Source organism: Cavia porcellus, unplaced genomic scaffold, assembly GCF_034190915.1.
Source record: "Cavia porcellus strain 051 isolate PalLab524CR breed Dunkin Hartley unplaced genomic scaffold, mCavPor4.1 scaffold_13, whole genome shotgun sequence".
Classification (NCBI taxonomy): domain Eukaryota; kingdom Metazoa; phylum Chordata; class Mammalia; order Rodentia; family Caviidae; genus Cavia; species Cavia porcellus.
Genome location: NW_026947496.1, coordinates 41,814,632 through 41,832,042, shown reverse-complemented (window position 1 = coordinate 41,832,042; position 17,411 = coordinate 41,814,632). Strand labels below are relative to the sequence as shown.

The following is a 17,411-nucleotide window of genomic DNA, read 5'->3' as shown; positions in this document are numbered from 1 at the left end:
AAAGCCAGTTTATATATTTGTAGTTTGGTTGGGGTAGTCTCCATCACAATACTATTTCCGAGCTGCCTCTACCAATGAGAACATTATTCTGGCCCTCCTGAATGCTTTCTCTATCTCTTATCTCATGAAAACTACTGTTCACTGCTGGATTCCCTCTACCCATATTGTAGACTGGAACCCAGAACTTCTTTTTCTTATTTCAGTATCAAACTTCTGAAAAGCCTACTGCTTCATTTTTTTAAAATACATTTTTAAAGGAATGAGTAAAGAAAGTCTGAGATATGTACACAGTAGAGTACTACTCAGTCATAAAGGAAGATACATTTGAGTTATTTGGAAGAAAAGCAATGCACCTTGTAATCCTAGTACTTTGGGACAGTGAGGTAGGAGGATCATAAGTTCAATCTCAGCCTGAGCAATTTAGAGACATAATGAGATATTGTTTCAAAACAAAACAAACAAACAAACAAAAAAACAAAAAAACACACGAAAAAGGGCTGGGGGAATAGCTCAGTGCAAAGGTCCCAGGTTCAATTTCCAGTACTGAAAAAAAAAAAAGGAATAAAGAAATAAATGAGAATTTTGGAAATGGGAATACATAGTAAGTATGTATCAAGGTGAATTCTAGTAAAAAGGGTGTTCTTGTGCTAAAGGGGTTGATTTTACATTAAAAAAAAAGGAATGGGGCAACTCACTTAAGACTCCTTATCTCTCAGGAGTTACTCCTATTTCCCACTTCCGTATTCCTTTTCTCTAATAAACTTACCAAAATAAAGTAAGTAAATAAATAAATATAAAAATAAAGGAATATAGTTAAGGGAAAATAAAATAATAGTAGTTAATACAAACTTGAAAATGAAATACCAAACTTCTCATTCATAGAACTTTTAAATAGTAAAATATTAACACTATTACATTTTAATTACCGAACTAGCTAATTTTAGTGACCTAATGTTCAATTTTTGTTATAATCTGTCTCTGAGCAAATCTCTCATGACAGTTTTTCTGACTTTGATTTTGTAAAAAGAGCTCCCAATTTACAAAAATATGCAACACAAAATTCAATCTCATGTGAATATAAGCGCTTGAATTGTATTATGCCCAGCAAATAGCTAAATGAACTGAAAAATGAAACCTGCTCTCCTGACATTCAGAAAGCTGTGCCTGTAATGGCTCATTGCCAGCCTCCTGCAGCTGTGGGAGGAATCTGGGCTGGGTGGACCACAGGCATGCACGGTTTGTGGCTTAGCTGCTAACAAAAATTCAATTCCTAACTGACTCTATGTTAGAATACTTTCTCCCAAAACTAATGGTAATGTAAGGTGCTTTTTCCTTAAAAAAATTAGAAAGTCATTGAGAGTTTTTTAGAATAAGTTAGGACTATTGAGAATACTCAGTATTATATTGAGAATCTCTAGATGGAGATATTCTAACAGATAAGCTAGTATAAAGGAATTTTGACATGGTAAGGACAGAAAGGGAAGCAGGGTAAAAGTTTGGTTATAGAATGGAGTGTTGCACTGACATTAAAAGTTGCAATGTAGAAACTATCGAAAAGAATAAAAATGTTAGTAGAAAATACATGTGAAAAATATAGGTCTTTGAACAAAATATTAATATAACCATGTCTTTATATACATTTACATAGAAAAATGTGGAAGTATAATCACCAAATATTGGCAGAGCATCAGCTCTGGGTGGTAAAAAAATAGAGGGAATATAGTAGGTCCTCCAGAAAGAAGATCCAGGTATGAGGTTTTGTGGACATAGCTTGAGTCATTTGTTTATATTTTAAGCAGTTACTGTAGCTGATACTAGACAATGAGATCTTTTGATTTAGAGAGTGTATGGGGGAGGAAGACGAAGGAGGGGTCACATTTAAGGGAGTGGTAATGATATCATCAAAGCAAAGGCAACATGTCTTCCCAGATTCCAAGTCCAGGGCATTTTTGCCATAAAATGTTGACACCATGCTTATTTTGATATTATGAAGATCAAGCAATAAAACACAGCAGAAGTTCCGAGTCATTTTAAAAATCACTTTTACTGTGACATGTGGGCTGAGAGGAGAACTAAGCAGCAGCTAACTTCTTCCTGTGAGCCAGAGGCAATTGTGGGCCAAACCCTTCTGTGAGCTAGTGGCAGCCATGCAGACTGGGGGGAGAACCAACAAGAAACTAACCCCTTCTTGTGAGCCAGAGGCAGTTGTGGAGCAGGCCAACCCTTTCCTGTGAGCCAGCCAGTGTGTGGGCTGGGAGACAAGAAGTGCCGAGGCCCCCTGCCCTGTAAGCAACTGGTTGATTTGGAAGAACACAGGCTGAGATGCTAGTTACACAAGTTAAAAAACAACTTAATGCTTATATTGTTTAATTGACTTTGCAGGCCTAAAGCTGATAGTCTGAGCATCTATTTAGAGGATAACAATATGCAGTATAGAACTATGGGAGATTTCCTTCTGAAGGTAGTAGTCATTATTAATCTCCCATTATCTTGTTTTAAAGTCCTGTACTATTTGTCATTGTTTTGTTGTATTCTTTTTGTTTGGATGAAGTCCTATGTCACTTTCATGATTTTTTTTGAGTGGTTTTATTCTGTTCTATTTTGTTTGATTTTATTATGTCTGATGGTATAGGTACATATTTTTTTCCCCTCTACTTCTTTGAAAATGAATAGGCACATATTTTGGATGCCTTTTTTTTTTTTTTTTTTTTTTTTTTTTTTTGTACTATGGATCAAACTCGTGACCTCATACTTGCCAGGCAGGTGTTTGTGCTGCTGAGATAAATCTCTAGCAGGCAGGTATTTTGAAGATAACAAGAGGCATTATGGTAGCCACTGTTGATTTCCTATTATGTTTTGAAGTCCTGTACCACTTTCATTGTTTTGTTTTGATTGGCTATATTTTATTTGGTTTTATTCTCTTTAAAATAATTTTAAAATTCACCTTTACTTTCCATTTATTTACAGTAACTTTTTTGTTTCATTTATATCCTTTAAATGCCAACCTGGCAGTGTAAAGTGTTGTAAGTTTGAATAATTGCTATGAAAGCAATTCTAGTAAAAAATAAATAAGCTATGTGAAGAATATATTTACTCAAAAGTAGAAATCATGTAAGTTAAAATAAAAGCCATCTAAGAGCTATATGTTGTAATATTTTTGTCAAAAATAAAAGATCTAGGGCTGGGGACTTAGCTTAGTGGTATTAGCGCCTGCCTGGCAAGCTCAAGGTTGTGAGTTCAATCCCTGGTACCAAAATAAATAAATAAATAAATAAAAGATGTGGGAATATAATTCTATTTGGGAGAAAATTATTTTATTTTGTCAGCAAGGTAAAAAAAATAAAATTACTAAAAAATAAATTATTTGTTCCTTTATAAAAAAGGTAAAATCAATCTAGAAATTAATTGATGAGATAATTATACAGAAGTTATTTTTCTTCCTTTCATTATTCCTGTGTTAGACTAAATCCTACTCATGGCCAACTAGCCAAAGCTGATAGGACCCAATAACACCATAACTTCTTTGACATCCAATCATGTGAATACAAATACAGCTTAGTTATATATATTAAGTGGAAAGAACAAGTTCCAAAAATTAACTTCCTATAGGATATCATTTTATAAGTAAAATAAGAAATATATATGTTTTAGGATGGTATAAACATGTGAGATGTTAATCAAAAGTATAGTTGTCTTGGATTGGAAGGAAGGTATAATTTAGGGCAGGAATGGCAAACCTTTTAGAGATGAGTGCCCAAACTACAACCCAAAATTCACTTAATTATCACAAAATGACAACATTATAATTAAGCCTGAACACTGAGAGTTTAGTTTAGAAAAACAACGTATACATTAATATGTTTTGTCTTAAAAAAAAACAGTTAAAATGTGCTATAGGTTCACCATCACTGGTTTAGTGGAACAAAGTTATCACTGCCAGGACTTAAAAATCATACAAGCGGGGGATATGGCTCCATGGTACACTGCCTGCCTAGCAAGCACAAGGTCCTGAGTTCAATTCCCAGTATAAAAAAGAACTAAAAATTTTACAAATGTAAGTATATGAAATATAAATTCTACCATAGAAACTGTAGTCTATGCATCAAGGTCATTTCTCAGGCACAGTCTTTACTGTACGTGATGTTAAGCCAGGTTTAAACTGCTAAAGGAGAGGCTGTAGCAGTGTGGGTACAAGGTGAGAAGACAGCAGGGATGGGGGACTTACACGTTTCAAAGATAAGAAGTGATGCTTGTAAGTTGTGGTTTATTCATTACTGTATAAGTACTTCACAGAATAGCAGAATGACGGGGTATGATGGTGCACCCCTGTAATCCTAGCACTTGGGAGGCTGAAGGAGGATCACTGTGAGTTCAAGGCCAGCCTGAGCTACACACTGAAACCTGCACCCCCCCCCCAACAAAAAGCAAAATGTTAAAACAGAATATCTTTATTTTTCAGAAAAGGCAGTGAAACCCAGAAAAGTCATGTGAACTTATCAAAGTTCACACGCTCAGCAACAGAGGGCATAGAGATGAATCACCAGCTCAATGTCTATTAAAGTGCATGAGTTTGTTTGTTTGTTTCTTTTTCTGGTATGTGTTTGTAATACATGATGATCCTAGGGAATAGGTACATGTCCTTCCAACTATAATTTAGGATTGGAATTATGTCTATGGCTTCATTTGATATTGCTTTGTTGACATTTAACTAACATCTGCAACAAACTTGCCAAAATCTGAGAGAAAAATAGTTTATTTGAGAAGTCTCAGATAAAACAGTTGCCATTTGTTGTAGTCTTTAAAAAAAAGACTAAGTGGAATTTATGGTGCATGAAGAGGCTGGTTTTCCTTCTTTAATAAACTATTTCTGCATATTGGTTTATCAGTGTTAGACTGTATTAGATTTTTGTATAGATGGTTATTTAGCAAGAATAAAATAATAGCTACTTATGACAAACAAATAGCCAGCATTATACTAACTGGGGAAAAACTAAAGGCATTTCCCCTAAAATCTAGAACAAGACAGGGATGTTCACCTTCACTACTTCTATTCAATATAGTACTTAAAACATTAGCCAGAGCAATTAGGCAAGAGACAAAATTAAAAGCGATACATATAGGAAAGAAAAAACTCAAATTAACATTATTTTTAGATCTCGTAATATACTAAATGGAAGACTCTAGAAAACAGCAAAAAACTCTTAGAATTAATAAAAACTTGAGCAAAGTAGCAGAATACAAGATCGACTCACAAAAACCATTAGCATTTGTGTACACCAACAATGAATGGGTTGAGAAGGAAATTATGAAAACAGTGCCATTCACAGTAGCTTCAAGAAAAATGAAATACCCAGGAATTAATCTAACTAAGGAAGTGAAAGACCTCTACAAAATAAATGACATTACACTGAAGGAGATTGAAGAGGACATCAGAAAAATGGAAAGATGTCTCATGCTCCTGGATAGGCAGAACCAATATTGTTAAAATGGCCATATTCCTCAAACTGTTATACAGATTCAATGCAGTCCCAATCAAAATACCAACAGCATACTTTATAGATCTGGAGAAAATATACAGAGCCAGAAAAGACCCAGAATAGCAAAAACAATTTTGGCCATTTAGAGCAAAGTAGGAGGCATCACAATATCTGATTTCAAACTATACTATAAAGCAATAGTGATAAAAACAGCATGGGTACTGAAACAAAAACAGACACATAGATCAATGGGACAGAATAGAGAATACAGAAACGTTCCCAGACATATTCCTCTATTTGATCTTTGACAAAGGGAATCCAGTGCCTTCATGCTGAATTACATCCCCAGCTCTTTACATTTTTATTTTGAGATAGGATCTTATTAAGTTGATAAGCTGCCCAGGCTGGGCTTGAATTTGATTTCTTCCTGCTCTAGCCTCCCAGGGAACTGGATTATAGGGGTGCACACCTTGACCAGCTAGATTTCTGAAAACTTTATTATAAAAGGATATAAAGATTTCATAGTAGAAAGTGTAGATGATTTTAATTGCCTTTGTTTTAAAAATTCTTCAATATCTGATTCAAAATGAGGATGCTCTAAATACTATATACCTCTACTTATCAGCATGGACCTTTGACAGATCAGCCTGCTCATGTAAATGCAGCCACTCAGCCACATCCTGTGACCAGGGATCTGTCATCAACGTGTGTGAGGTGACAAAAGGATTGAACCTCAGGAACACCTTTATAGGAGTGGAATATATTGTGCGTCCAAAGCAGTTGTAAAGAGGGATCATAGGGCTCCACTGTGAATAGAATTCAGCTACCGATAATTCAGTTTTCTTCCTTATCTCTTTGGAGATTTGATTTTTTTTTCTTTTTTGGCACTGGGGATCAAACTTACAACCTTGTGCTTGCCAAGCAGGTGCTATGCTGCTGAGCTATATCCCTGGCATAGACTTCAGTTATCTTCTGGTACACATGTTCTCATTTCATATGCTTAGGCTTTCTTTGATCTCCAATACAAATTAATGGAGCAGGAATTTCATAGTCTAAGCTAGTAAGTATTGAGTAAGAGCATTCGGGCAGAGCTTGTGGCAATCAGTCATGTCATGGACCTCAACTGACGGAAATCCATCTTGTAGACCTCTGTTGTTAGCAGACAGTTAGTGACTCTGGCCTATTTGTGAATCAGTCTGAGCCATAGGATCTGGTCCTGCATCACACATTGTTACTGAATAAGGATGGCAACAGTAGCAGGTACTGTGATAGTGGATTTATTCTGGGGATGGTTGTAAATTAACCAGATACAAATTGGGTGTGGTGGCACACACCTGTAATCCCAGCACTCAGAAGGCTGAGGCAGAAGGATCATTTCGAGTTTAAGACCAGCCTGGGCTACAAACTGAGCTCAAGGCCAGCCTGAAGTGCACAAAGAGACCTTGTCTCAAAAAGACAAAAAAAATTTATCAGACACAATGTTTGCTTTGTCTAGTATGTGCAACAACTGAAGGAAATTCATCTTGTAGACTTCATATAAATGCAGAAATAAGCTTTGTGAGGCAGTATTCAGTTATTTGGTCTTTTTACCCTGAGTAATAACAGGATAGTTTATTGTTCAATATAAATGGTTTTGAAGTTCAAAAATATTTCTATGTTAAAACTTGAAATTTTGTGTAATAAAGAACCAGTCTTACCCAAACCTTTGTCCTTGGTTGTGAAAGGTCATCTCTAAGTCGTTGAATTGACCTATCTGACTAGAGGGTCTTTGATAAAACTGCTTAACAATGTAATTTATGATGAGAGCTTTGGTTCATGCATTGTCATCCTTTGAATGATGGTATCTTCACTAAAATTAATGTTGAGTCTTAATCCCCAATGCAATACTACAAAGAGGTGTGGATTTTCAGGTGATGATTAGAACCTATGTAAGAAGACTTGAGAGGTAGGCATGGTGGCAAATGCCTGAAATCCCAGAACTCTGCAGGCTGATGTAGGAGAATCACAAGACTGAGCCCAGCTGGACAACTTGGCAAGATCATGTTTTAAATAGATCTTGAAATAACCCTAAGCACATTCAACTATGTGAGCTTTATCAAAGGAGCCAAAAACATGCACTAGAGGAATGATAGTAACTTTAATAAATGGTATTGGGAAAACTGACTATCCACATGCAGAAGATTCAGTTTTGACCCATGTCTCTCACTATGTACTATATTAAAATCCAATGGGAAAAAAAGAATTAAGATAATCAGAATGGGAGAAAATTTTTGCTGTCTGTTCCTCAGAGGACTAATATCTAGAATATATAAAGAATTCAAAAAATTAGAACTCAAAAAATAATCTGTTCTGTTAAAAAAACCCACTACTGTTAATTTTATTAAAACAATGACTTCTCATTGTAGGATCTGGTTTTGTAACTTAGAAGATTATACTGATAATTTCTGATTTTTTTCATTTCTACATAATAATTATTTATGTTAATATTAATTTAGATTATATATGTTTTAAAATTGGGTCAAATATTCTCAAGGTAACTATAAGTGCTTGTGTGTGTATCTAGGTTATTCATCAGTGAAGTTGTGTCCTGTGGGAACATACTAGTTAAGTGGTAATTACTGCACTTACATTCTGTTCCTCAGAGAGCAAAATACTATAAGCTTTCAATGCCTCAGTTTATTGCATACTCACACAGGGTTAATAATACCCAACTATCTCTCCTAAGATCACAGTGATGTGATGGTTCATTAAATATATCAGAAGAAAGGTACACACCACTGTGTTTGTATGTGTAGCTTATTACCTATGTTCTGGTTCATTTGAGTTCATCAACATACTTGGTCAACTGCAGAATCGGCTACAGTGTGGAAGGTGTTTCGTAGACCTTTTGTGACTTTTTCTAGGAGATTGCTGTCTGCATTACAGTCAAAACTTTTCCATGTTTGACTGCAGCCATCTACTTAGCGTTTCTTAAGAACCTGGAAAAAACGTAGATGAAAGTTTGCTTTAGTGGGCTTAAGGGAAGAAGCAGAATAGTGTAAGGATGGGGCAAAATTCTAAGAAACTGAGATCAGACTAAGGTACTCACCTTTTTCAAGTTCCACCCAAACATTCTACAGCCGTGGTTAATCCCAACTGTCCCTTTTATTCCTCAGCAGCTTGGTGCACCCTGCTTGTACGTGAAGCTCTTTGCATCTCTTCTTGTGTCTCCAAGAATCTGTGGGTTCTTCGTCAATCTTAGCACACCCAGGTGAGTCTTCCTGGATACGAAATGTAGAGAGGCACACGAAACGTTAGAGAGAAAAGCAGTGTGCACAGGAGCTCTAAATTCTGCGAGGGAAATTCTGCGAGGGGACAAGACCATCCAAATATAGTTAACATATGTATTTGCGGCACTGGGAACCAGCCCCACTGTCTTGAAACCACCCAGCCCCGAACTAGGACACTTACAGGGATCCACCTGGACATCTTTCACGCTCACCCTTGTCATGGGCGGACTGTAAGCCCGCAGAGAGGTTTACAGGTCTCAGAATAAACGAGGAGCTAGAGGTTCACCTGACTTATTCTACACTGTTCCTAAATTGCTCAAACTCCTTTTTAAAAATTTATTTTATTTTTCATTTTTTATTAGTACATGTTAGCAATACATAATGATTACCTTATTATGGGGAGTTGGTACTTGTACATACTTGTTCTTTTTTTTTTTTTTTTTCGTTCCCTACTCTTTCCCTCCTTCCCCGCTTCTTCCAAGTCTTGGTTCCTTTCCCATTTGCAAAGGCTCTAGCACCACTCCCCCACCACGCCAGCCGGTCCCGCCCCGCCCTGCTTTGCACTCCTTGCCTATTTTTTTTTTTTTTTTTTTTTTACTCCTTGCCTATTTTTTGCCCCCCAACCGGCACTCATCCTTACTCAGCCCCCAGTGTCGGGCCCCTGCGCCCTCTAGCCCCAGCATTTCCTCGCCCCCGCACCCCTTTGTGATTTACAGCCGAGCGTCAGGATTCGCCCTCCGGGCTTGCTACAAGCAGTGGGATGCGCCCCTTTTCTCGACAGCCTATCGGAGAGTCCCAGCCGTTCACGTTGACCAATGGAAGTCTCGGCCGTCTCGCTCCGCCCCGCGCGTGCGTAGGGTTAAATGTTGTCTCCGCGGGTCGGGGTATTGACAAGCCATGTGGCGCTGTGGTGGACGGCGAGCGCTAGGCGTAGTGCAGCGGCTGGGCGGCGGGTGAGACACTCCCCACTCCCAGGGGCTACGGGGACGCTGGGAGTAGGGGATGCTGGGAATGGGGAGGGGGCGGCAGGAAGCGGGAAGCAGACACTGGGGTCTCTCCTGTCCTTGGGCCTGGCGTGACTGCCCCTGCTCTGGAGGCTCGCACACCGCGCATTCCATATCTGGGCGCCTAGAATGTCTTTTGGAGTTTTGACATCCTGAAATCCTCTGGGTGTCCCAAGCCTGGATACCCTAAACTCAGGCCGAGGACTCCGGCAAGGTCCCCCGAGGGGTCCTTTCAGAAGCTCATACGGGTGGCAAAACCCTCCCCCTGAGCAATACCAGTTTAAGTTACCAGGGTTGAGGTGATAGTCTGTGGTCTTGAGGAGGAGGTATGGACCAAGAACTTGGCCTGACCCACTTTCTCTTCTCCCACCTCAGGTGACCCCACAGTGGGTGGCCCTGTGTGTAGATTGTCAGGGCTTTTTGTAGTGAAGGTGGTCATTGATGTGGATTGTAACATGTGTAATAAAAGTAACAGGGAGTTTATGGTTCTCATTACAGATTCACTCCCATTTCATTTGTGTTACAAGGCAGAGTTCTTTATAGAGATCTGAGGCTTCTACAGGCTATACTTTAAGTGGCTGTGTTCTTAATAAATTTTAGCCTGCAGAAATTGCCCACCCCCCTCCCTTTTAAAGACTCGGTTTATGGAAGCATGGAGATAATAAGTGTTTCGTTTTCTTGCGAATCCACAAACTTGCATTTTCACCTTAAGCGCAGGTTAGCTGCTGTTAGAGTAAATGGGAGTGTCAAGTCACTTCCTCAGAGGCTCTAGAGTGTTAGAATTGAGGATGCGAACTTTATTCTGTGTGTAACAGATTACCAGAAAGCGTAAGAGGGGAAGCCCTTTTGCTGCCTGAGTTTTCACATTGTTTGTGCTCTTAATAATTTCTTAAAGTCCTCTAGCTCATGGTGTGCTAAATGAATAAAGAAATGATGGTTGATTTTAGCAATCTCATGTTGCAGTGACCGAGTTCATTGTTTTCTTATTCTGGACCTATAACCTTTAAAGTAAATATTTCTGAGATACAATGTTAATGTAGAAATCTCATGAAACACAGAATGTAGTCTGAGAGAGTGATTAAGTAAAATAAACAGTGTCTGAGAGAGTGAGGTGGCGCATATCTATCCTCTCAGGCTGAGGCAGGAGAACTGCAAGTTGCAGCCCTCTCTGGTCAGTTTAGTGATTTGGCAGGATCCTGTCAAAAAACCAGCCTGTCTCACCATTCTAGGATTAAGGTTATACTAACTGAATATAGGTAATCATTCTCCTCACTTAAAAAAATTATTAAGTTGTCTTTTCTTTATGTTTTTAGCATCTGTGCACATTTCTGCAACATAGTGTCACAGTTTGAATAGTACCTGGAAAGAATAATGCCATGTTAATTAAAAAAAAAAAAACTGTGTGTTTTTGTTGTTGTTCAGTATTATTTGATGACGTCCTTAAAAACTGAGTGTCTTCTCTGTTGATGGCTACGGAGGTTGGTTGAGTTTGGGACTATTGAGATTAGTGCCAATATTCTTGTAGTTCTGTGCTGGGGGACAAGCACAAACTTTCCTATATGTATCTATTTATCTAGATGTATGGTGGTGAAGGACTTTGCTAATCTTTAACTTTTCTAAATATACTTATGCTGAATTTTTTTCTCAAAATTATTCCAGTATGCACTCCTAGTAACAGTGTATAAGAATTCTTGGTTGGACTGGGAATGTAGCTCACTGGTAGAGTGCTTGCCTAGTATGAGAATTCCTGGCAATATTAGGCTTTTTAATTTTCAACAACTTAGTATATAATAAAATTTTATTGTAGATTAAGTTTATTGCTTTACTGTGAGTATCTGCGACGATTCTGTGATAGGAAAACGCAATTTTTTTTTTTTATCAGTACCAGGGATCGAACTCACGACCATGCGCTTGCAAGGCAAGGCACATATGCCGCTGAGCTAAGTCCCCAGCCCCGAGAAAGTTATTTTGACACAGTTATTTTTATACAATGGAGGCACATTTGTACATACTCGTACTATAGTTATTTGTGAATTATAGTAATAAAGAGTATTTGACATTTAAGTATTATGAAGGTTCATCTGTATGGAGATAAAAGTTTAAAATGGAAAGGGTTTTATATGAAATTAGTTCTCTGGAATGTCCAAGATTTTGGAAAATGCAAGATTTAATTTTTTTTTAATTATCTGTCTTACATGATAGTATTTTCATTCTGTTGTGAAATATGTTTACCAAACAGTTGTCCTGAAAATCATCTAACTTTAATGACTTTTCCTAAACACAGCAATGCACGCCACAAAGTATGGAGATGGAGCAGTAGCAAAGCTTGTGAGAAAGCTCTACAGTATAAAGTGGGAGAAAAGATCCACGGATTCACCGTAGAACAGGTATGCGTTTGTCTGGTTTGCTCTGGTAACTTGAGGTAGATAACTCATGTGGCTTCTGCTGGCATATGAAGTCCTTAGGAGACTTTAGTTATTATCCTTGTGTCCCTGGGCCCTGCATAGTTCCTGACTCCTGGTAGGGCTCAGCTGAACAACATCTGCAGATGAAATAATCCCTAGTCCTTAATTGTATCTCTAAAGTCTGATATCCTTTCCAGTTTTGCATAGTAACACTCTAACAGGGTCTTGGAATCAGTGCCACTGTTTATGTGGCCAGACCTGCTGTTTTGTTCCAAATGTGATCACAAAAGACTCAGTTTCCTACATCTGTCAGTCAGGTTTTATTATCAAATAATTTACTCTAGAAATTTTGTTCTCTGGGCCATTTGGGCCTCAGAATTTTATTTTATTTTATTATTTGTTTATTTTTTATCTTTTTGAGACAGGGTCTTGCTGTGTAGTTCAGTCTGACCTTGGTTCACTTTGTAGCACAAGCTGGTCTCAAACTTGTAAGACTCCTCTTGCCCCAGCCTCTCGAGTGCTGGGATTATAGGTGTGCGCCATCACGCTTGGCTGGGTTTCAGAATTGTAAATGATTGTGGACAAAAATTTACTTAGTGTTAAAAGAGATTTTACTTGTTAAAAAATTTTTTTTGCTTAAATCTTTTGTATTTCTTTTTAACTAAATGTAACAATCGAGGAGTTTGTGCTTCACTTACTTGGTTTTTGGCCTTGTGCTATGTTTAATGCTGTAACAAATAGAAGGACAAATAGCTTATAATGTAGAAAGCCTCAGACATAGCTGTAACACAAGGTGTGGCATGCAGGACACAATGCAGAAGTACCATGGGCAAAGGGTAGGGAGAAGGAGACAGTAATGTTTCTGGTAGAGGGAAGAGCTTGTGGCAAAGGCCATCCGTCTCTAGGCAGGACATGAGTAAGGCCAGTGACGCAGGGCATGTTAGGCAAGGTCCAGGAACAATGAGTCATGATGATGGGGTCAGAGTGTTTGTAATGTGCCTTGAAAGCCATGTAAAGAAGTTTGAATGTAAAGTACAAGTTACTGCTAATAAGGACCTTATTAAGAATGGTAAATTCTTTTCATTCATTCACTCATCTGTCCATCCTTCATTTATTGGTGGTACTGGGATTTGAATCCAGGCCCTTCCTAGTGAATTACATCCCCAGCCCTTTTTTATTTTGTATCATTTGAGTCAGGGTCTTGCTAAGTTGCCCTGCCTCCCAGAGTGCTCCTTTGTTTTTTAAATTTTAAAAAACTTGTGGTAAACCATGAGTCTTACTTACGCTTTCAATAGGCAGGCATCTCACTGTATCTACTGATTTTAAGTAAATTGATCATTTACGTAAAGTATTATAAACTTCGAAATACAAATACTTTATCATCTCTAAATTATAAAGGTATTAACAATCCACATTATGTGTGCCTTCTGTGTGGCAAGACCTTTGATTTGGGATCATGAGACTCGAGTTCTAATCATTGATATGCCAGTAACTTCCAGTGAAAAAATGAATAGGTTACTTTCATGGCCCATGGAAAAGGGATGATAAATGGTGTGATTGTAACAGTGGTAGTAGGTGATTGAAAGAAAGACAGGCAACTGATAAGAAATCAGAACACTTTCTTAATATGAAGGACTATGGACATTTAATATGGGAAGCCTAAGTAGAATATAAAAGATTGTCTCCTTTTCTGCTGCCTTCTTCAGGGAATGAAGATTCATTGATTTATTAGGATGTTTAAACCCTTCTTAGCCTTCCTGGTATTATGAAGGACCTTGCTATGTTTGTAGTGATCCTTCTGCTAGGCACAAGTAACTGGTACTCAGCTTACCGTTGAGAACCCATTTTCAACTAGATAAAGGAAAATTTATTTCTAGGAGCATCCTTCTCCTGCAAATGAGGGTCCATTTCTGCATTTATATAATTATTCTAAAAATTGAATAGTATGGGTAAAAGCCAGAGACATAGCAGATGAGCAAAGGGTACCACATTTGTATGTATGTATGTATTTATTTATTGTCTTTTTGAGACAGCCTTTTTGAGACACTCTCACTATGTAGTTTAGGCTCGCCTTGAGTTCATTCTGTTGCCTAGGCTGGTCTCGAATTTACAGTGATCCTCCTGCTTCAGCCTCCTGAGTGCTGGGATTACAGATGTATGCCACCATACCAGGCTAAGGTATTTAAGCATGACATAGTATAATGAAAAGGACATGGATACCAGGAGAGTTCTGGCCCTGTTTTATTTCATCATTCTGAACTTTTTTTTTTTGGTCTTGTCTGTTTGAGACAGGGTCTCACTATACAGTTCAGGCTGGCCTTGAGCTCACTTTATAACCCAGGCTGGTCCTGAACTGGCAGTGATCCTCCTGCCTCAGCCTCCAGAGTGCTGGGATTACGGCTGTGCACCACCACACCCGGTTTATTTTTTGTTTTTTGAGATAGGATCTCACTTTGTAGTTCAGGTTGGCCTTGAATGCACTATGTGGCTCAGACTTGCCTCACATTCACAGTCCTTTTGCCTCCTAGTATGGAATTACAGGTATGTGCCACCGTGCCCAGCTGTACTTAGGTTCTTTTAAATCTGTAAATAAGGATGAAAATATGTCCCTCCTATATTTTATTTTAATGTATTTAGAAAATAGCTAGCAAGTAGTAATTTTTAAAAAAGTATCATTTCATTAGCTTTTTTAAATTAAAAAAAAAAAACTTTTTGATATGGGGGATCAAACTCATGACCTTGCACTTGCAAGGCAGGCACTTACGCTACTGAACTAAATCCCTGGCTTTTTTTCCCCCCCAAGTCCATTTTATTTTAAGGTTAAAAACAAAAACCCTGCCTGATACACAGGAGATTCAGAGTTTGATCCTTTGTACCCCCCCCCAAAATAAATAAAAATAAAAAAACAACCAAAAAAAACTACAACAAAATTTCAAAACACATCAATCAGGGGCAGCAATGGTACATACATTGCACAGTGTCATCTTCAAATCATTCACCTGGAGCACAAGACTTCTGCATTCAATTGTCTGAATAGTACTAGCACAAATCTTTCTCTTCAGTAAACTCAGAGAAATCACTAGTGTAACTATCTTAACTATTTTATCTATCTATCTATCTATCTATATATATATATATATACACACACACAAATATGTTTTTCTTTTAGCTTCTCACACTAATGAAGCAGTACTATATTTGCATGTGTGTCTTATCTCACTAAGGAGTATGTTCTCAAAGTATATCCATTCACCTGTAAAAGTCTCTAGTTTATCCTTCTTTATGGCTGCATCAGCCTTTTTAAAAATTCTTAATACCCTCACTTATAAAGTCAGGAATATGGACAAGATGCTTGATTCCTTCCAGTTCTGAAATGCTGGCTTCCTGGTGTCATTTAACTTAAGGCAGAAAAGTCAGTTGTATCAGTGTATTGAAGGTAATTGGTCCTCTTCCCTCAGGTAACATCTGTCCCTGAACTGTTACTAACTGCAGTGAAGCTCAGCCATGACAACACAGGAGCCAGATACTTACACCTGGCAAGGGAAGACCCAAATAATTTGTTCAGGTATGTGCTGCAGAGTGAAAACAGATTCTTGGATGTTTCTGTTTAAAACATCTATCTACATTTGGTAGTCTGAAGTAATATCTTAACATTTTATTTTTATTTTCAGGGTATCCTAAAAAGGTAAAAGAGTACATGATTTCATATCCTAATCTAAATATGTTACAATTTTATAGTTTGAATCTGTGATTTCATACATGATAGTTAGAAAACATTTCACTTAAAGATTGTGATGCCAAGATGATTATTATGCTTATTTTTAATCCCAGGTAATCACATATTTAGAAATTCTGTCGGACAGTACTCAAGGTAACTTTCCCCACTGAATTTATTTCTTTTTCTTTGTCTTAGTGTGCAGTTCCGCACTACTCCAATGGATAGTACTGGAGTTCCACATGTTCTTGAGCATACGGTCCTTTGTGGTTCTCAGAAATACCCATGTAGAGATCCTTTCTTCAAAATGTTAAACAGGTCATTATCCACTTTTATGAATGCCTTTACAGGTAAGACTCACATCCTGAATTGCAATCACTTTCAGGTTTTCCAGACACACCGAATTCAGTTATTTTCTAAGAAAAAAGAGGGTAGTTGATAATCCGATCAATGTACTGGAATAAATCACCAACCTCTATTATGGTTGAAAGATGTTGGAAATTTAATCCTTCAGGGCAGGCCACATTGTGATCAGATTATAAAAACTGGAGTTTGAGGAAAAAGGTATGTGAGTTCTTTCTGTCTATGTCCAGATCACTTTTTCCTGGGGAATGTTGTTGCCACATTAGGTGACTGTAGCATTATGGTGATTACAGTTGGTATCTGGATTGACCTCTACTACCTCTGAGAATGGTGCCTGGGCTGATGATGAACACATTCTATAAAGGAATGCAGTTAGGGGTAGTTTAAATCAGAGTTCATACAGAATGAGATTATCTTTCCAGGTGTGTGAAAATCTCTCTAAAGGACTGTATTAGAATTCGCTGATGAAGTAGTGTTAGTGCTTGTTAAGGGAAGACTTCAAGTTGTGTTTGGGGATGCTGAGGCTCAGGGAGATAAGTGTGGAGCCAGAGCTTGGGGTTGTGCTTTTTGCTTGACATAAGGTTAAAACAGTATGGGGAAGTGAGCCTTGAATGTGCATTTTTGTAAAAATCTCTTGTATTTTAAAAAGTCTTCCTTTTCCTTTGTACCCAGCTAGTGATTATACCCTGTATCCATTTTCCACACAAAATGCCAAGGATTTTCAGAATCTGCTCTCAGTATATTTGGATGCAACCTTTTTTCCATGCTTGCGGGAACTAGATTTCTGGTATGTAATGATTAATTGATTTCGACCTTAGTATTAGAATCACTGTTATCTTTTGTGTATTTATTTATTCATCATTATTTAGGCAGGAAGGATGGCGACTAGAACATGTGAATCCAAGTGACCCTCAAACACCCTTGACCTTTAAAGGAGTGGTCTTTAATGAGATGAAGGGAGCATTTGTAAGTATTTTTTTCCTTTCTTCTATTAAAATTATCTGTAAAATTTTGGAATACAGATATATGTAGAAGATAGTTGGCATGTAATTACTTCCCTGAATAGCACTCTCCTCTTACATAATTTTTCCATTAATGGGAGTCAATGCTGTGAGCAGAGATCCTCAGTGACAGAAGGCTCGTGTTTTATCATGTGTCCTTGTGACTTTGAAGACGTG

At 37.8% G+C, this 17,411-nt stretch overlaps 1 protein-coding gene and 1 long non-coding RNA gene across 4 annotated transcripts in view; one reads left to right on the top strand and one right to left on the bottom strand.

The window, feature by feature from the left end:
• Pitrm1 (pitrilysin metallopeptidase 1) overlaps positions 1 to 17,411 on the top strand; it is a 76,002-nt gene that overhangs the window by 33,415 nt on the left and 25,176 nt on the right. The window contains exons 2-8 of one of the 3 annotated variants that reach the window (XM_013156460.3): positions 8,636 to 8,727; positions 9,463 to 9,595; positions 12,035 to 12,137; positions 15,614 to 15,720; positions 16,069 to 16,220; positions 16,906 to 17,020; positions 17,103 to 17,199. In XM_013156460.3, coding sequence (XP_013011914.1) covers positions 9,507 to 9,595; positions 12,035 to 12,137; positions 15,614 to 15,720; positions 16,069 to 16,220; positions 16,906 to 17,020; positions 17,103 to 17,199 — 663 coding nt within the window. In that variant the 5' untranslated portion in view covers positions 8,636 to 8,727; positions 9,463 to 9,506. Of the gene's footprint in view, positions 1 to 8,635; positions 8,728 to 9,462; positions 9,700 to 12,034; positions 12,138 to 15,613; positions 15,721 to 16,068; positions 16,221 to 16,905; positions 17,021 to 17,102; positions 17,200 to 17,411 lie in introns of those variants that run through there. The other 2 variants (XM_023566594.2, XM_003473405.5) reach the window with 2 other exon arrangements.
• LOC106028462 (uncharacterized) lies at positions 8,134 to 9,327 on the bottom strand. The gene is made up of 3 exons (XR_001202084.3): positions 9,136 to 9,327; positions 8,566 to 8,737; positions 8,134 to 8,455 (listed from the first exon to the last, which is right to left on the bottom strand). It is a non-coding gene; the product is annotated as an uncharacterized LOC106028462 (long non-coding RNA).